Source organism: Rhinolophus ferrumequinum, chromosome 24 (genome assembly GCF_004115265.2).
Source record: "Rhinolophus ferrumequinum isolate MPI-CBG mRhiFer1 chromosome 24, mRhiFer1_v1.p, whole genome shotgun sequence".
NCBI classification, from domain to species: Eukaryota; Metazoa; Chordata; class Mammalia; order Chiroptera; family Rhinolophidae; genus Rhinolophus; species Rhinolophus ferrumequinum.
Genome location: NC_046307.1, coordinates 25699715 through 25720506, shown reverse-complemented (window position 1 = coordinate 25720506; position 20792 = coordinate 25699715). Strand labels below are relative to the sequence as shown.

The 20792-nt window shown below is 41.9% G+C and overlaps 1 protein-coding gene across 3 annotated transcripts in view; it reads right to left on the bottom strand.

The window, feature by feature from the left end:
• Positions 1 to 2328: 2328 nt before the first annotated feature.
• The window catches only part of CNOT8 (CCR4-NOT transcription complex subunit 8), a 32700-nt gene continuing 14236 nt past the window's right edge, over positions 2329 to 20792 (bottom strand). The window contains exons 1-8 of one of the 3 annotated variants that reach the window (XM_033096588.1): positions 16831 to 16849; positions 16111 to 16229; positions 10292 to 10475; positions 8488 to 8681; positions 7079 to 7240; positions 6205 to 6349; positions 5428 to 5538; positions 2329 to 3859 (exon numbers count right to left, since the gene is read on the bottom strand). In XM_033096588.1, coding sequence (XP_032952479.1) covers positions 3710 to 3859; positions 5428 to 5538; positions 6205 to 6349; positions 7079 to 7240; positions 8488 to 8681; positions 10292 to 10408 — 879 coding nt within the window. In that variant the 5' untranslated portion in view covers positions 10409 to 10475; positions 16111 to 16229; positions 16831 to 16849 and the 3' untranslated portion in view covers positions 2329 to 3709. Of the gene's footprint in view, positions 3860 to 5427; positions 5539 to 6204; positions 6350 to 7078; positions 7241 to 8487; positions 8682 to 10291; positions 10476 to 16110; positions 16230 to 16312; positions 16336 to 16830; positions 16850 to 20792 lie in introns of those variants that run through there. The other 2 variants (XM_033096586.1, XM_033096585.1) reach the window with 2 other exon arrangements.

The window sequence follows — 20792 nt, the reverse complement described above, 5'->3', positions numbered from 1 at the left end:
ACCAATGACTATTCTAAATTGCACATCAAATCTTGTCAAAACCCTGTTTAAAAAAAAAATCTTTTTGAGAGGCCGGCCTGGTGGCTCAGGCGGTTGGAGCTCCGTGCTCCTAGCTCCGAGGGCTGTCGGTTCGATTCCCACATGGACCAGTGGGCTCTCAACCACAAGGTTGCTGGTTCAACTCCTCGAGTCCCACAAAGGATGGTGGGCTCCGCCCCCAGCAACTAAGATTGAACAGGCACTTTGAGCTGAGCTGCCTCCCGGATGGCTCAGTTGGTTGGAGCGCGGGCTCTCAACCACAAGGTTGCTGGTTCAACTCCCGCAAGGGATGGTGGGCTGCGCCCCCTGTGACTAGCAACGGAAATTGGACCTGGAGTTGAGCTGAGCCCTCCACGACTAAAATTGAAAGAACAACAAATTGACGACTAAAATTGAAAGGACAACAACTTGACTGGAAAATAGTCCTGGAAGTACACACTGTTCCCCCTCCCCAATAAAAATCTTTAAAAAAAAAAACAAAAAAATAAACCTTTGAGTAGTTTCCCATTGTTACTGGAAAAAAGATAATCTTGAACGTGACTTACAAGGCCCTGCTCGATCCCAGCCTTTACCTTTTGGTCTCCCAACAAGACACTCATCCTTGCTTCTAGATTCCAGCCACACTAGTCCCTTAGCTACTGGAACCCACCAAGGAAGCTCTTGTCACATCCGGGTTCTGCCCATGTGGTCCCTCTGCCTGGCCCACTTGTCTTCATCTCTTAGATTTCAGCTTCAATGTCCTTTCTCTAAAAACAGTCCCTGAACTTCAACCTCAAGGACATCTGTGTCCTATACTTTACAGCTCACAAACTGTATTCTTGGTAATTACTCACTGTCTGGCAACACCAGTAGATTATCAACTCCAATGTGGGTACATTGTCTTCCACGTGCTGTTTCATCCCTAGGGTTTACTTACAGTGTCTCGTAGGTGCATAACGGGAACTATGAGGAGCAATATTTCCTTTCTGGGGTTTAGCATTTTTTAAATTCTAAAGCTAGGTCTCTAAAAAAATAATAATAAAACTAGGTCTAAAAATAACCAGTAAGTCACATCTTTGAAAATTAATTCTCAAACTCTTTCCTTCCTAGAGAGTTAACTGAATAAAGTATGAAATTGAAAGAAGACTCCTTAATAGCTTAGAATAATTAAAGGACTCTAAACTGAGCTCATTCACACCAGCACTACCTGACAGTAGGCTGTGCTTGGTATCCAACCTTCCCGGGTCAGCAGAACACTGGAATTCAAGAACATTTGGCAGGACGTGTGGAGGGGCAGTCACCCCTAGTTAGCTTTCTCTTGGTTACTCTCCTGGAGCATCACTGAGTATAACCACTCACACTGTCCTACCCACTCTTATTTACACAAGGCCAAGTTCGTGACTTGGGCCCTTCCTTTAGCACCATTTTATAAGCTCTTTCTCTCCAATGCAATGACCAGACCCCACTCAACACTGAATTCCTCAACCCTTCATCTCAACATGTCTCCTTACAAGTCTGTCCTCAATTGTAGCAAAGATAAATTCCTAATTTAATCCAAATTTGGAAGGACACCTGTGCAGGGTGTTAAGAACCACTGACCTGTGTTTTTACTGCAAACCTTAGTGATAAATCTCTCTCTTCCTGTATGTGAACATCCCAGTCAAAATCCTAGCTAGATCTGCTACTGTACCTGACATATAACGCCAGTTTTTTGTGCCAACAGAGTTAGAAACAAAGCTCTGGGCTAAGTCCAAGATATCAGAAGTTCAATTTGTCTAAAAGAATTCCACTAATTAAGCTAATTCACCAGAGGGTACCAAAAAAAAAAAAAAACCTAGACTCATTTTAAGAAAGGAAAACTGCATTAAAATTGTAACACTCAATACATACTGATAACAAAAGATGAATATAAGTCACGTTTGACTTCTGCAATTACAAGAGGTGCTCAAAGTAGTTACCATCAACATCTAGACACTTCTGATTAGAGTGAACTACTGCTTGAGCACCGTTGACCAAAGTGTCCACTTGTATACATTTATTTGGCACCCCCGGTATAATGGAGTAGCCTCAGGAAATACAATTAAAACTGGTTTCCTAGTAGGGCCCAACAATCAGCAACAGGCGTGAAGTGAAGAGACGGTTCCATTTACACAGTTGCTTATTCAGAGACATTCTGTATGCAAGCCAACTTGTGGAAAATAGACAAAAGAGTTTGCCGATAGACAAGATGCTTGTATGGTACCAACGGCAAACAACCATTTCTAGAGCCAGAAATTCACAGCCATGAAAGACCAAACCTTCATGCCGGTGGTTAAAAAGAAATCTTTATTATACAAAATTAAAAACATAAATATATTTACAAGCATCTTAAATACCAGCTTATAATACTTGACATTTTTTAATCATTTCAAATTGAGTTTTTCCATAAGCTTTTAAAATGCAAGACTATTCATCCACTTCAATGAGTTACCAGTTTTCATTTTCACCATTCCAAAGGAGTTTTTGCTTTTCAAAATTATCCACACTGTAGTTATTAATTAAAAAAACGAAAATACAGTGTACTTTTTAAATGACTAGTTTGAAGGGGAAAAAAAAAAAAATCAGTCCTGAGCTTCCTATCCCAGTTGTGGGGTATTACTCCAAGAGAACTCTATAAACCAAATTTCTCACTACCATTTATATGAACCACTAAAACTTTTTAAAGACTCACATTCCTGGTACTCACATTAATCCATCTCCCAAACTCCTCCTCACGTTTCCAGAGAGGAAAAGCAGGAATAATAGAAGAGAGGTGGGAGAATACAGATGACCATCTGAAATCACAACAGACTTAGGACCCAAAAATCTGATATTACTAATTTCCTTCAGGACCAAATCCAGAGTATTATATTATATGAAAACAAAGTGATTTCAAATGATGCACATGTGACAGCAAACAGTGGTACAATGGAACACAGACTTAAAGACATTCGAGTGGTTAACTTAATACCCACTCTGGAGGTTCCTCATGAATAAAGGGTAGACAGATTCTGTAGAATTTTGTTTTTAAGAAAAGTTTTCATTATCTGGTCTTCAAATGTCAGCACTGAGTACATAATTCATTTCCACAAAATAGTACATTAAAAAAGACTAGCAAAGTGTGAGGAAAGCAAATGTCCTTGAGAAGGGTTCACGCCCTCTGCAACAACAACAAAAAAATTAAAAAAAAAAAAAAAGGAAAAGACTCAACACCTATAACCCACACTTAACAAGAACACCATTTCGTTCCACTTTCCCTGGAAGCCCTCAGCTCAGCTGAGAAGCACAGCAATCGGCAAGTCTTTGTCCTCAGAGATTAGCAACAAATTTAAAAGAAAAAGAATGACAACAGGTAAGAGTTATATACATTTTACTAGTTTGTTTCTCACTTGCCCTTGATATTTAAAAAGGTGTCAAATGAGCCATGGATGCTGGTGGCAGGAGGCAACTGGAGAGGAGAGGCCGGGGGATGAGGAATAGGCTAGACTTGTTTATAGGTTCAGAGCAAACTCCCCTCTTCCAGATCTAAAATAAAGACATCTTTTGTCTTCAGTAAAACAAAAGTCTTTCTGCTCAATGCAGATGGTGGGTACAGTTTGCTGCCGAGAAGCGTTTTCCCTCGGGGAGGAAGGCCACGAGCGGCGCCCCAGTCGGGCCCCGGGCAGCCGCACTGTCACTGCTGCATGTTGTTGATGAGGGCCAGGATGCTCAGCTTCTCCTGGGCAGAGTCCGCATCCTCATTCTGCTTCTGGGCCACTCCCGTGCCCAGGCCGTACAGCCGCCCACAGTACTTGGCATCATCAATACTGTCCTCAAAAAACAACTGCAGAACAGGACAGAGAAGCCACGGTGAGAATGACGCCAAGAGTCACGCCAGGAATCATGCCACGTCTCCACACCACCACATCAGCACCTCCCAGCTCTCAGAGCCCTGAAAATCTAGCCAACCAGAAGCTAATTCCAGAAAGAAAGGCTCCAAACCTTTTCGTGCTCCTTTCTGAACCGATGTCTGCTTTCCATGGGCTCTTTTACTGCCAGATCCCTGTGCTGCTGACAGCGCTGCGGCGGCTGCTTCTGCTATTTAGCACAAATGCCCCATCTCCTCCTCCCTTCTCTTTACCGGGCAGTGCAATGATTAGGAGCTTGGGCTCCACATTCAGCCTGACTCACTGTGTGACCTTAGGACAGTCACTTCAACTCTCCTTAAGTCATTGTTCCCTAGCTAGAAAATGGAGTGATATAGTAATAGGTTGTCAAGAGTGAGATAATGGACATTAAGTACTTAAGCGGGGTGTTATCGCCTCCACCTTGGCACTGTTGAGCGGGATAATCCTTTCCTGGGGGGGCCGGCACTGTCCAGTGCATTGTAGTAGTGTAGGAGGGTTAGCAGCATCCCTGGCCAGTAGCACATTTCCCCCACAAGCCCTCACGCCCCAGGTTGTGACAACCAAAAGTATCTGTAGACATCGCCAAAGGCACCTCGGAGGGCAACACCAGGGAGCATGATGCCGCCAGCTTTGTTCTTCTTTCTCCAGACTGCTTTGGCTATTTGGAGTCTTTTGTGGTTCCATACAAATTTTAGGATTGTTTGTTCTATTTCTGCGAAAAATGCCACTGAAATTTTATAGTGATTGCACTGAATCTGTAGATCTCTTTGGGTAGTATGGACATTTCAACAATATTAATTCTTTCAACCCATGAGCACGAAATATCTTGCCATTTATTTGTGTCGTCTTCAATTTCTTTCATCAATGTCTTACAGTTTTCAATGCACAGGTCTTTCACTTCTTTGTATCCTGCAACTTTACTGAATTTGTTTATTAGTCCTAACAGGTTTTTGGTGGAGTCTTTAGGGTTTTCCATATATATTACGTCATCTGCACATAGTGACAGTTTGACTTCCTCCTTTTTGATTTGGATGCCTTTTATTTCTATTTTCTTTTTATTGCTCTGGCTAGGATTTCCAATACCATGTTGAATAAAAATGGCGAGAGTGGCCATCCTTGTCTTGTTCCTGATCTCAGACGAAAAGCTTTCAGCTTTTCACTGTAGAGTATGTTTGCTGTGGGATATGTGATAATTAACAGAACTTAGCATAAAATAAGTGGGTGGTCTAAAAAATGTGTTCGCATTACAGAAATCAGAAGAAAAGCAAGTAATTACAAGGATTAGAGCTGTCAGGGACACCAAATACACGTCTAGACTTGGGCACGCTGAGTGGCCTCCATTTCAGAATGCTTCTTTGCTTCCCAAACTACATTTAATATATTGAGCATCATAAAAAACAAACCACACACACACACACACACACCTGCTTTCAAAGCAGTCATCAACTTCCACCAACAGAAACTATAAATTTCCAACAAACCTCAGTCATCCCATCAGACTTACCTCTTTCATCCTGAAGAATGCCATTCCCGTCAGCAGTGAGTCTGAGCCTGCCTGGTGCTGCCTTCCAATTCTCTGCAAATCCAACTGATCAGCCACTTCCTGAAGACCTCCCTGGAAGTGTAAGGGAAGCAAAGAGTAGTATTATAGACCCAACACTCTTCTACTAGTCAACTACGTCCATTCTTGAGTTTACTTCATTTGGTGAGAAGTGGGAACAGGCCATTTACTTAACAAGCCTTACCCCAGCCCTCCAACTGACACGTTGTGTTTTATTCCACTTTTCACTCCTTTTTTTTCTATATTATTAACTTTGTCAAATCCCTGCCTCCTAAAGTCCTAATCGCTGTAAAACAAGGTTGAGGAAATAGTAAATAAATGCCAATCGAATCCAAGACAGCAAACCTCTTATCACCAATTTATTAGGGCAGTGAGTTCTTAAATTGCCGAGAGTTAAGAACCCCTTTCAGAGTCTGGTACACAATGAGCCCCACTCCTAACAAATTGCAATGTGCCTCACGTTACCAACTGTTCCACTAGGTTCGTGGGCCTTAAGCGAAGAAACACCTGCCTCAGGAGGAGAGAAGCAGAGGGCTCCCTCCATGCTCAGGGTAAAGACAGTTACACACGAGTCCCTCTATACACAACCTGTCAAGCACACTGCGGGCACCTAGCAGGCACTCCAGAACAGACGCTGGACAAATACCAACAGAGCAAATTGACAAGTCTGCCTGTTTGGCTTTTTTTGTTGTTAGCAGTATTAAGAAAAACATTGTGTACCTTGAGATTTTTGCAACTCTTCATCAGGTATTTCACATCATAAATGGATGGGAAGAAAAGGTTCAGAATATGAAAGAATTCATGTTCCTCTTCTGGCAAACGAGAATCCGTAAGTAACTTGACCATGTAGCCAAAATCATAGCCACTACAAGGAGAGAAGGAGGCACTGGGGTGAAGCAGCAGCAGTTCTCAGGCCCCCGCATTCAATTGCTTTATTTCTCAACATCTTATGTTCCTAATTCGGGTTAGGGATTTTCAGTCTTCCAAAGTAGTTTATCCTACTGTAATCTGAACTTTCCATTAAAAAACAACAGACTAAAAGGCACTGAAAAGGTAAAACAACATCTCCTAAGGGCAATCTCGCTTTTGGGTACATAGGAAACTCCAGGCCAATCACGTAAAAGACAAGAAAAAGACAACCAAGGGCGTCAACTATCCCCACCCTCCATCTTTCCACCTGGCATTTCCTCCTGACAGCCACATGATAGAGCCTAATACTATCTGAGACAAAGTAGTACAAACTCCAAAGTGTTTTGTTTTGTTTTGTTTTAACTTTTTCATTTATTTAAGTGTGTTTTTCCAGGACCCATCAGCTCCAAGTCAAGTAGTTGTTTCAATCTAGTTGTGGAGGGCGCAGCTCACAGTGGCCCATGTGGGGATCGACCCAGCAACCTTGCTGTTCAGAGCACCGCGCTCTAACCAACTGAGCTAACCAGCTGTCCCAAAGTACTTTTTTTAAAAACTGAAAGATGAGTAACAGTTTCAACTCCTTAACTGCTAGTGACCAACAGAACAGACAACAGGACTGCAAAAATAATGTAAGAATTCAATTTCCCGCTCCCAAATCGAGAGATACACATTCTCTGGGACTGACCTGTGAAATGAAAGCCATTTGACGTTGTCACAGAGAACCACCCCTGACGTCATAAGCAGCTCTGCAAAGTGCAATGTGTCGATCCCTTCCTCTTCGTGCTTCTGAAACTGCAGTCCTGAGTTAGCAAGGAGATCTATGGAATCCTGCGAGTACATGTCCTCGCTGAAAAAGAAGGTATTCGCTTCTTAACTGATAGAGACTGCATGGAAGTAGTAGGCAACAATGTATTACTATCGCCTTATCATTGTAGAACTTTTCTCGAAATGCTTTCATAATTTAAGAATAGACTAATTATTTCCAGTATTCCAGCAAGCATGCAAAGCAGATGACTTTATCTCTATAATATATAGAAAAATGGGATTTCCCCCCATAAAATAAATTTCCTGATTATAAAAGATCCACATTTTCTCACTGTTTAAAGAAAAACAGAATCAACCAATATAAAAATGTTCCAGATAGCAGAAAATGAAAAAATCTTCCTGTTCTTATTATAATGCTAACCCACAGAAATAACTGTTAACACCTGGTTAATACATGCTTGCAGACTATTTTCTCTGCCTAAACATACACACCTCCATCCCTACATCTACATACCACAGACCATCTTTCCAGATCAATACTCATAGATATACCACAGTCTTTGTATCTCTGGCATAATATTCCACTGTAAAGACATTAACTTAAACACAGGAATATTTAGAATACTACATAAGTTATAACATAAATATTTAGGGAAATACATAACTCATTTTCCACTAAATTTCACTATTTTCCTTTCATTTGTTTTTCACATAAATTTAGGATAGACAACTGGAAAGAAAACCACCAAAATCTTAATTTTTTCCACTAAATTAAAACCAGTGTTGAATCACTGTCTTTTGTTCCACCTTATGGTAACTCTACGTTTAACCTGTTGAGGAACAGCCAAACTGTCTTCCAAACAGGCTACACCATTTTACATTTCCAACAGCCACCTACGAGTGTTCTAATTTCTCCACATCCTCACCAATATTTGTTATTATTGTTACTTGTGTTTTTTATTATAACCACCTAGTGGGTGTAAAGTGGTACACACTGTGGTTTTGATTTGCATTTCTCACATGATGTGAGTAACTTTTTATGGGCTTATTAGCCATTTGAGTATCTTCTTTGTAGAAATGTCTATTCAGATATTTTGCCCATTTTTAATTGGATTACTTGTCTTTTTAATGTTGACTTATAAGAGTTCTTTATGAGTAGCTTTACTTTCTGAGATTCCTTAGTCCATGCTCTGCTTGACGCTCCTTCCAATGCTTCCTTACCTAGGTTCGATGGAAACCAAACTTAAAATGAATAAAACCAGTTAGAAATGAGTCTGCACAAATGTAGCAGATATATGAATAACACTGAGCAGTGTCTCTGACACTTACGTAAGGTTGAATTTGAAGTTGAACTGCCAAGTGTTGATTCCAGAAGGATATTCTCCCTTCTCGTTCGTGAATGTAAGGCCAAGCTGGATAATTTTTAAAAGGTCAACATTGCACCGTAAAAGCTGATACTGGTAATCTATGGAACTACGAAATTCACCAATTGGTCGTACCACAACACCTGGAAATTCTGTGTCCTGGAAAAGGAAAAAATCTCTCATCATAAGGTTTCACAAACCAGTGGACGCTGAATTGATCATTCATAAAACAAAATTTCTACCTCAATTTATAAAAGTTATGTGACAAGCCCCAAGCTTGGGCACAAAAATCTATCTTAAAATACTGATCTTGTTGACATCTAGAGAAGCACTAAAATCATGAAGCTCTGCACAACACCTGAGAGATTCTACGCAGGATGTGAATACAAGTGGGTAACTACAGGTAGATGTGCAGTCAATGAAGAACATTCTAGGGCGGCCGGATGGCTCAGCGGGTCAGAGCGCAAGCTCTCAACAACAGGGCTGCTGGTTCAATTCCCTCATGGTATGGTGGACTATGCCCCCTGCAACTAAAGAGTGAAAACAGCAACTGGACTTGGGGCTGAGCTGCGCCTTCCACAAGTAGATTGGGGGACAATGACTTGGAGCTGATGGGCCCTGGAAGGGCGCACTGTTCCGCAATATTCCCCGATAAAATTAAAAAAAAAAAATTCTAGGTTGAGAACAATATATGAATAAAAATACAAAAATAGGGAAGTGAAACAGCCATTAAAAAAAAAAACAATAAACAGCCATATATAGCTTGAATAAAGCACAAGATCATGGAGAGTACTAAATGCCAGGCCAAAGACAGAATTCTATAATCTCTACAGCAAGAGTCACAAACTCCGGGCAGCTCATGTAAAGGAGTAAAGCAGACTGGGTATGAAAATGATTATGAGTAACGGAGACGAGAGCAAACTAGAGTACATGCCCCCTCTAAAAGAGGCTCCTATATCACCATGATGCACAACTCCCTCTCTAGCCACTCAGTCAGGCAGGAATGTGGACCCTCTAATTGCCAGATTGCACCAATTTTTCCAGAGATGGCAAAAATCTGGAATTTAAGTGAGTTCTTGATTTTTAAATGCTGGCAACAAATTCCCCCCCCCCTTTCTTCCGCCTCCCCACCCCACTCCGGTTCAAGCCATTGTTTCTCAGTCTAGTTGTGTAGGACAACAGCTCCCCAGCCCATGCTGGTATTATGAGCCTTGCGCTCACCCCCGCTGAGGCAGTTGGTCGCTGGAAGTGGGTCGGCCACTCACAGCAGCTCTCACCGGCTGCCAGCCACTCACACTGGCCACAGAGCGCTCATGGCAGCCCAGCTCCAGGGAAAGCTCTTGTTCACAATCTTAGCTGTAGAGGGAGCCGCTCACTGGCCCATGTGGGAATCAAACCTGCCAACTCTGCACAGCACGGCGGCGCTCCAACCACCTGAGCCACCAGGCTGGCCCCTGGCAACAAATTTTTAAATTATTTTAAACACTATACATATTCACCGTATGTCTGGAACAGATGTGCCCTATGGGTTGACATACTTCTGCTTTAAAGACTTTCGAACACAGAGTAACAGTACAAAAAATCTAAGACAGTAGAGGTTACATCCTTCTCAGACATTCGGGCTACCTTGAGGCTTCATAAAAGCAATGTAACTTTCCATTATGTTTAATTTACCATCACTTTAGTATAATCATTTATTTCAAGATCTCACATTAAGTATTCCCTAAGTCCATACCAGAAGGTGAGTCAAATAGAGTAGAGCTCGTTACCATGGCAATGTAACTGTAACTGAGCACGATTTCTCGGATCTTCCTCATCTCTTCTTCGAGGTTGCTGGCCCAGACTTCACAGATAACCTGGCTGTTCTCTACAAGGGCTGCAGGCATCCTGAATCAACTTGAGATGTGGCTTTCAGCTGAGTGTGTTAGCGGGCAAGCCAATGGTTGATCTGACCTAGATTCAAAAACACATTTTGCAATCACATAAACTTACACAGGGGTATGAGATGGCAATAAAGCAAAGGCATCGAAACAATATTTTACCATCACTTCACCCATTTAAGCTAAAACATTAAGACTATTATATTTATTCTACACACACACTCACAGTTCTTTCACCTAAAAAAAAATTAAAGTTATTAAGAAACCTGATTTTTGAATGGCACCCAAATTAAAATAAGCAGGGGGAAAAAAAAGAAGAAAGAAACCTGAAGAAACTTTTGCCCAAGTTTCCTTTTAGCACAGGATAAAATCACGACCCTAACCCAGTTTTCAACCCTCTCCAGAATACCTAAACTGAAGACTAAAATAGCCCCTGTGACCGCAAATATGTCCTTAGCCATAACTTCCACAGCACTCTGTTCATAGACCAAATCATGAAACTATTTCTAAAGGAATCACTTTGGCCAGTTTAAACGCACATGGGATTTCTGAAAGCCTGAAGGAATGTGGACTTAAACTCACACTTAGTCTTTACACCTATATGATGAATGAGGATGGGACTCCCCCCACCACCTTCCAAAAAAGGAAATTCTTTTCTCCTACAATTCAAAAGTCAAATAAAACTAGAGGCAATTCACTAACTTAACATAGTGCCTCTTTAGATTTGTGCAAATAGGGATTTAAGTGATAAAACACAATCCCACTTGCTAATTTCAACCTTCACAACCATAAGAAAAATCTGAATTTGAGTTATAAATGCCTATTTTAAACACATAAATTGTAAAGAAACCAAGCAGCGATTCAACAATAAAGATAGAGAAGATGGCAGGTATCAACAGTTCAACCAAAATCAGGACGATTTATAGTGTACACTGCGGGAGGAAACGGGAGGGAACAGTATTCTGTAAGACAAAACTCAGCATGGGGCAGCCTCAGAGCAATGCTGTTATTACAATAAATTCAATGTGAGACGCTCAAGCAGCTATGAAGAGCCTAAAAGAAGGTTATCATAAGGGCATTTACTTAAAAGGCCACCCCACCATATGGATGCTCAACACGATGTTGAATGGGCCCCAGTGTCTCCATTCACAGGGGAAATTCCTAGAAACAGTAAAACGAACATGAGCGATTTCCAAAGGACAGAGGCAAGGAAAATCTTGGCTTTCTATCGTCAAGATAGGCAGACACAGTAAGAATCTGGAAAACAAAACTAGCATTCTCAAGTGTCTTCATTTCTCTGAGAAACTGCTAAGAAATCAATCTGTCGGTTTGTCAGCAACCCTCGAAGATTCCATTTATTCAAGGCACGTTACACTTCAACGTATGTTTCCCTGAAGTCACCGCAGACTTACTATAATTACTCTGAAATTTAAGTGGGCTGTGGTATCTTCCTAACAAATACAGGTGTACACGTCTTAAAGGCAGAATGTGTTTCTTATTTTCATTCTGTACGCAATGAGCATGAATGAAAGGCTTGAATGAACAAATAACGAACATCAGAAAAGGGCAGAAGTTCTGACTGAATGTGGAATTTACTATCTGACCATAATTAAGAAAATGTTGGGACTCAGAATTTTAGATTCTAAACCTTGCTTAAGGTTTTTAAATCATTTCTATGCCCATTAATAATGTTAAATTTGTACCACTTCACTTCCTTAGTTCCCTAACTGAAACAAGGCACTTCCTTTTTGATGTCATTTTGAACACCACCATAAATTACTTTAGGGGAAGTGAATATGTCACTCCTGGAGACATTTCCGTAAGAGCAAAAGTAACAAAAGGGACGCAAGCAAAAATGCCTTTGGCCTCCACGCAGCGAAGAGCAGGCTTAAAAAGAGGACAATTCGGTATTTACACTAAACTCTTAGAACCATGGTCTCCGGCTAAGGCACTCTTAAGGTTGTGTCAAAAGAACTCAGGAAACAATCTGAAGAGGGTCCCGCTGATCAAAGAAAGACAATATGAAGCTCATTATGGATAATTACTACAGTGTATTAAAACTTTCCAGATAGGTTTAAATTCATGAGTTCATAATGAACTAAGAAAATACACTTAATTGGTCACGGCTGGAGAATGCTAGTGAATCAACTTATTTTTAAAATACATATCTTGTCTTTCCTATATAAACTGTACCTAGAAGTAACCAAAAGCTGAGGGAAAGTTTTTCTTTATAGAAGTTATACAGTTAACAAATGAATACAAAATGACAGAAGATCACCATTTTGTGTCTCCTAATGAATTTATAGATTTGGGCAATAATCATATGGCATTTACATGGAGTAAGCAGAAAAGGCAAATCTAGAAAGACAGAAAGTAGACTCCAGTGATGGGTGGGGATAGCAATGGGGGTTAAGTGGAAATGGGCATGAGGTATCTTACTGAGGTGATGGAAATGTTTCTAAACTCAATTACAGTAATGACTGCCCAACTCAGTAAATGTACTAAGAATCACTGAACGCTACATTAAGGCGTGTTTTATAATATGTAAATTATACATAAAGTTGTTAAAATAATCACAATAGCTGTCATCATCAGAAAAAGAGACAAGCAGATATTATGTGTCTCTTAGAACACAGGGATACATTCTGAGAAAGAGAAATGTATCATGTGCAGACATCACAGAGCACGCGTCCACAGTGTCCACAAACCTCGATGGCATAGCCTACTACACACCTATTGCCCCTAGGCTACAAACCTGGATGTCACTGCACAAAACGTTAAATCACGCACAAGAAAAAATGATGCAATCAAGAGAAGCAGAAAACACCAGATGTGTGAGGCTGCTGCAGGTGTAACACAGCACATTGTTTTACAGCAAACTTTTTTTTTATAAGTTGAAAGAGTACACTCTAAAATAACGATAAAAAGTCTGGCAGTAAGTACATAAACCAGTAACAGTCACTTATTATCATTATCCAGCATAATGTACTGTACATAACCGTATGTGCTACGACTGGCAGTGCAGCAGGTCTGCTTACACCAGCATCCTAAGCATGTAACACACTGCCCTACAATGTTAGGACAGCTATGACGCCTCTAGGCAGTAGGGATTTTCCAGCTCCCTTACAATCTTATGGGACCACCGTTATACGTGGTCGATCGGTGACCAAAACATTGTTATGCAGCGCATGACTGTAGTCTTGCCAAAATAAAATCTACCTTGAATCTAACCACACCTTTAGATTTAACTACCAATTTACAAGAAATAAAGAGGACAAAAGGACATGTTAAATGATACCACTGAAATGCAATCAGCAAAATCCAGAAACGATTGTGAAAAAAAACACAGAACCACCCAGCTTCTTCAACAAACAAATTGCAGGAAATTAAAGTAAAAGATTCTCAGGAGACATATCAACCAATCAAAATGTATAGGCCTTAGCTGGATCTTGGTTTAAACAAACTGTTATGGGGGATAAAAACTATTTTATTTTTGAGACAATTAGAAGATTTTTGAGACAATTAGAAGTCTGAACAATGACTGGCTAGTTTTGGTTTTTTTCTTTTTTGTTCTGGGGTTTTGTGGGTGGGGTTTTGTTTTGTTTGCTTTTTTGGTGTTATACTGTAGTTATGGTTTTTAAAAGAGTCCTTATCTTTTAGAGATAATGTGAAATATTTATAGATGATATGACACAAAATGTAGGGTTTTGCCTCAAAGTAACAGTGGAGAAAAAACGCCTCACAACTTTGTGCAATGCTATCTTCCTCTACATTTTACAAGTAAGAAACTGAAATTCAGAGACATTAATTTTAAAACACAATATCACGATTTCCATTTTCAAGAGAATGTTTTATAAAAAGCTTAACACAGTTCAAAAAGTAACCATTGTTATACATATCTGACAAATGGGAAACTCAAAAGCACACCACTGGCAAAAATATGTTAAGATTCTTGCACCAAACCCTTATCTAGGAAAACTGTGGAGAAATAGACAATAGCTTGCAAACCCTAAATGTAGTGCCATTCAAAAACTGAAAAGGAATATTATGCACATTTAACTTAGCATAAATTACTGGATATGCAAGCCAAAAAAGAGAAATAATAATAATAAATAATGCCAGCAATTCTGTCTGCCACTTTCCATTCAGTGAGCACATGCTCCACAATGAGCCTGTGATGGAAACCACACACTGTTCTCTATTAGTCTCCTCTTTTGAAACCTCGCAGGGCCAGCATCTCAGTGCACCTCCCAGTGCAGAATGACTATCCACTCACATTTGTGTATTTGTGAAACACAGCCCCTAAAGGTAACCTAATCACTTCATCTGAGTTGCAACAAGTTTCAAAGCTGAAGGAAAAACCAACTCTCCTGGATTTACTGGGAAACAGGTCAGCCATCTCCAACTCTGCAACTTCCTAAGGAATTTCTAAAGATAAATTTGATCTCATGCAACGTTTGCCTCACAGGCTGACTTTCAAATAACTCCACATGGGCTACTCCACTCCCTATGAAAGCAAAACACAAGCACTGATTGATACCTGTTGTTTCCCAGCACTAAACTGTGCAAGAGGGCCTCTCTCTCACACTCACTCACATAATCACACACACACACACCAATTACTGAGGTGCTGATCTATAGTACAAACTGTTCCAGATCGTTCCCGTTCCTGACGACCTATAATGTAAAACTACTCCAAAACAGAGCTCCTGATTTACCCAGGAGAGCTCTAAAGGGCAACTAATGATACAACCACCTGAAAGCTTTCTCCACAAGCAACCCCGAGTACCAGGCCTTGCTTGGGAAAAGCATGTTTGGTTTTCCTGGTTGTTTCCTAAGTGTGCAAGAAAACAGTAATTGCATCCTCTTTGTAGAGGATTGGACAAAGGCTTTGCAGCGCGTGGACAAGATGGAAAAGGAAGCAGCAGCACCTTACAAGTTAGAAATGGCAGCAACTTGGAAGAGGGTCCTCCATACACGGCCGCGGTAATCGCCGCCGCCGCTGTGTTCTCCTCCCTACAAAAACACTGCAAAAGGCACTACCCTGGACTGAACTGCAGTTCAAACAGTTCTTAAAACCACCCATGGGACCTATGCCCGTGAGTTGGCTCCTCCAGAGCACCGGCTCAGGTTCGTTAAACCATAGAACAGCAGGGAAAAGTGGCAGGGCCACCAAGAAGGGAGAAGTCTGGCAAGGTTCCAAACTCATGTACTCTTCCCTAGTTTCCCGTCATCATTCTCTTCCCATTCTGGATCTCCCTCCCACTTCACACTCATCCCTCCCCACCGCCCCCCTTTTGTGTGCAAAGCGAAAATATTAAAATTACAGGCCTCACGGCCAGAGACCTAAATTCGAAGTCAGGCTCCCGACTAGCTATGAGGTTTTGCATATATTACTTACCCTCCCTCGTGCCTCAGTTTTCCTATCGTGTGAAATGGGTTTAATAGCAGACCCCTCGGAGGCCTGCAGTAGAGGTTAAACAGAATGAAGCATATTTAAGTAGCTTTGTAAAGTCTTGGCACACATCACTAGAGTATTATTATTGTGTGGTGGTGGTGGTTGTTATTACTACTATCCTGTGGGCCTCCTGCTCGTCTCGCACAGCCTTCTCAACATGTCCCCACTCCTCTTCCTCCCACAGGCCCGGATGGCCTCCCACCCTCGCTCATCTCACGCTCCTCTCTTTGGTAAGCGCGGGCCTGCTTACCTGACAAGCAGGGCCCGCGAAGCGCGGGCTGGCCGGCTGGTAGGCGGACTCCGCGGCGGCAGCGGCGGCGGCAACGGCCCCTGACCCGGTTCTCTCCTCCCTTTGCCCCGGATCCGCTCCTAGGATAGAGCGGGACAGTGAGATGCGCTCCCTCGTGCCCAGAACGGCTTTACGCACCGCCCACCAAATAACCTGACCGTACCACTCTAGCCACCCGATCCTCCCGACTCGCCGGCTCTTTCGCGTCACTCCCGACGCGCGCGCGCCTGACCATGCATGCTCCGCCCCTTCTGCGCGCCCCGGCGATTCCGTGCGTTCTCCCAACCCGTGAACTCGCGGGAGCAAGCACGCAGGCGCAAAACCAAGAAGGCCCCGCGAAAAAGGGAGGGCGGGGTGGCCTCGGAGGACGCAGGCGAAACCCGGTTAGCCCTAGGCCTTCGCGAGATTAGTTGCATTGACTCAATTCAATCTTGATCCCTACTCCATTTCGCTTCTCCTTCCGCGAGCCCGGGGAAGGGGCGTGATCTAGAAGTAGCTCCCTTCCCGGGTGGGCGTGGCCCGTCTGACTAAATCCCAAATTACAATGCCCCCTCCTCCCTGCTTTGAAGAAGTTTAAACTCTTTAGTAGGAGCGGACTTGGGGGAAGGTTGGTGGAGAGAGATCCTAACCCAACCCTCCGCTCTGTACTAATGTGGCCCCCTGAACCCCTCACTCACAAACCTCACAGCTTCCTTCCTGCCAAACAGGGATGGGTGCAGCACCCCCAAACTGAGTCTGGGTGACGTCCGCCAAGGCTTGCTTCCATCCTCCAGGCCTCGAAGCCGGGCGAGCAGCGTTACCATAGCAACCGGCCCGCCGGGGCCTTGCTCGAGTTACAAAGAAGACGCGGCCTCCTGTGGGGGAAGCACGCCTTCGGAGAAGCTCCGAGACCTGGACGGACGCTAAGCAAGCTCCACAGATTTTCGTTGCAAGAGCTTTGGGGCCCAGGCCTAGCCTAGGAGGTCCCTAAGGCCCTTAATTCCCTGTAAATCCTGTTTGGAAAAAGGGCTCTGCGTACGCCTGCCCTTTGTAGCGATTGATCAGGCTCGAATGCAAGGCTGCCTCGTGGTCTCCAGCAGTGGGAAAGGAGACAAAGCACTGGCTTCCTGCACGCGGCTACCAATTCCTTGCGGTCCTCATTGTTACTCCCCCCGTCCCTGAGAAGGTGCAGATGGCCCAAAGCAAGCTGCTTGTCACAGTCCTGAATGGTTTCACCCCAACTCACTGTGCCTTCCTACTTTTAAGCATTTCCCCCTAAGGGGATTCTCCAAAACCCTACTTCCATTTCCGAGCTGGCCTTCAGCGGCAGTTTCAAAGTGGATTCTTGAAAGCTGTTCTCCAAGGAGCTGGACCCCCCACCCCAGCCCTCAGGGTAGAGCAGCAAATGCACTTCCTGAACTCCCCTCCAAAGGAGTGTCTTTTCTCCTTATCTGTAACATAGGGATATGAATAACTATTTCACAAGGTGGTTGTATTGATAAATGGGAAAAACACACCCTCACTAAGGAAAATATATGTGTGTTCAATAAATAATTGTTTCTGGCCGTCTCAGTTTGTTATCCCTGAGATATTCAAAGTTTGTTAGCTCTGCTGCCCACTTAAACAGTCATTCTGCTGAGCAATAGTGGGATGAAGAAAGCAGGCAAGACATTCCCTTCCCCCGGCCCTGTGGGGTTTCTAGTATCCTTTCACCCACTTGTAATTAGGTTCAGGAAAGGACAGCGTCATCAGGAGCTAGTCCATGAAGAGCAGCCTTCTCAACCCCTTCTTGGAATTTTGTTTTTGTTCTCCGCAGCACTCAGGCCTGGTGTGCACCGAAACAATCAAATAGGAAACACACCATCTCCATCCCCTCAACCCCTTCACCCAGAACAGGATGTTTTTTGTTTCTCAGGTTATTGCAGATAAATGTAAAACAAACAAACAGCTTGTAGTTCAGGAGGTGTTGAAGTGTTTGTCGTAAACAATGGATTTTATGCTGCCAAAACAATGGGTTTTAGGCTATTGCAAAATTAGAACAATCACTGATGCTCAATGGAAGGAAGGCCCCAAATGAGTGAAAGGGCAGTTGGAGAAAAATATATTCAATAATATAATTTCATACCTGAAAAAAACTATTGTGTTTGAACTACAACGTATAGAAAGTAAGGCTTGAACATATCTTCTAAGCTGGGAGAGTATAGGTTAAAAAAAATAATTGAGAAACACTGGTTGTACAATGAGTCTCCTTAAGAACCAGACAGGGTGATATCCTTAGCGCCAAGCCTTTCTATTATTCCCAATTCTAAATAAATCTAACAAGATGCATTTCTTAAAGTATAACATGGTTAGGAAGATAAAATTTAATATAAATATTTGGGTTTGAAATATTTTGAAAATGGGGAAAAAGGTAAATGCCTCCAAGTATATATAGTACCACTGTAAATCACCCTCTGAGCCCAAGTCTCAAAAACCTTTATATCCCTTAGAGTGCTGACACACTTATGTACCTATCAATTAATTCCATTTTTAGAGAGCTCTCCCCATTCCCGCAGAAGTAGCCAAGGTCTATCACTTGTATAGTATTGTCTTTTATCAGATTATATATGTATCTTTACATTCAACTGAAGAGTGCACCCGGCTGACTTCTTTTCTTGGTACAGTTTGGGTTAACTTCCTGCTTTCGCAGTGTGTTGCCTCTGCTTTTGCTACATAATAGAAAAACCTTCTGACTCTTGAAAATTATCAATAGATGATCAAACATCCCCTAACTATAAAGAAGTATCACGTTTCATGACTATGCATTTGATTATTATTTTGATCTGTTGATTACAACCTGAAAACCTTCTGAATTCTGATGAGATCAGATTTCAATTTTTAAAATCCAGAAATAGACATCAAATTTATTTTATTCGTCTCATTTTATTTTCTTTGATGTTCCTTCTCCCTTAGAGTCTACTAAAGTCACATTTCAATGTCTACCAATAATAATCATAGACCGTCAAACTTCCAAAGCTGAGAGGATCCATAAAGATGTTCTAATGAATGCCTTCCCCTAATTTCACAGAAAAGTAAGTAAATAATTTAAGGTCACCTAGCTCCCAGAGATAGGACCAGGATTTGAGGCTTCTGATTCCTAGCTCGATATGGGATTAGGTGTTCATAGAGTTTTGTTTATAGGCCGTTTGCTATGCACGCAGGGCCTCATGCTGACACTATAGAGGATGCTCTGATGAATGAAATAGTTCCTGGCTTTATGGAGCTTAACATTTGTGGCAGGGACTGACAATCAAACAAGTACACGAATGCAAGTAAGAAATAAAAGGATAATGAGAAACCTTGATAACTATCATGAAGGAAACTCATGGAGTAAAGTGACAGAATAAATGGATTGGGGGAAGATAGGGGAAACTACTTAGATGTCAAAGAAGGCTTCTCTAAAAAGGTGCATTTAGGCAAAGATGAAAAGGACAAGAAGGAGCGGGGGCGGGGGGGGGGCAGAGAGAGAGAGAGAGGAGGAATTGGGAGGAGTACATTTCAGGCAGAGGGTAACACATGAATTTTGGGTGTTAGAGGTACTGAAAGGAGGCCAGGGCAGCTTCGGAGAGGTGGAGAGAAAGCACAGTAGAAAGGCTGCAGAGGCCAGGTCAGCCAAGGTCTAGGAGGCTTTAAAACTGTACTCTTTTCAAAGTGCATTGGGAAACCAGAAGGATTTTACTCATAAGATGACCTGATCTATGTTTTAAAAGATTATTTTGACTTCTATGGACAGAGAATGGAGTAAAGGCAGAGGAGACATTTTACTTTTTAAATTTGAATTACACTAAATTTGGTAAGAAAAGAAAGCTAGCTTCTCTCAGGCATGGTAAATATGTTGCTTATGGAAGGAAATATTAGGTGACAATTTAGGTAATTTTACTAGTGATTCTGGTTGAGTATTAGTTGCCTACATATGTGTGTGTGTGTGTATACATACATATATATATACACACATATATTTTTTTCTCCCTTCCGCCATTTTGGAACTCTATCTGTAGCCATGACATCTTTTGATTATTGTTATTGTGAAACTCTCCGAGGCTGCTAAGTGAATATTCAGTACTTTACAAAGAAGAAAGTTGATCTCTGCTATATAGATCTCTGCCTATAGGTGGGCAAATAAAAATATAGGCCAATGGAAAGAGAACAGATAAGCACATTAATATAGATAAAAGTAAACCTTGTCCTTTGGGGCTCTCTAGTCAGTTCTAAACTTCTCTTGCTTTCTCTCTCTCTCCCTAGTGTTACATAGGACAAACCCAGCGTCCTGATGTTACTGCCAGATCTCAAAACCTCGGTAATTTATATATATATATATATATATATATATATATATATATATATATATATATATATATACATGACCAGTATTGAGCATCTTCTTTTGAACTTCAGTAACATTCTGTAATATTCTAGGAGCAATGCGACCCAAAGGCTTCAGAATATCTCGGAAGTCTCTAACCAGATGTGTTCGTTTTGGGGTGTGGGATAAGGGTTATATTCCAGACAAATTTAAACACAGTTATAAATCTCCACTCCAGATGATCAGACATTAAAACTGGGAGGGGCCTCAGAGACCTACTAATCCATCTCACTCCATCGTACAAACTGAGACTCAGAGAGGC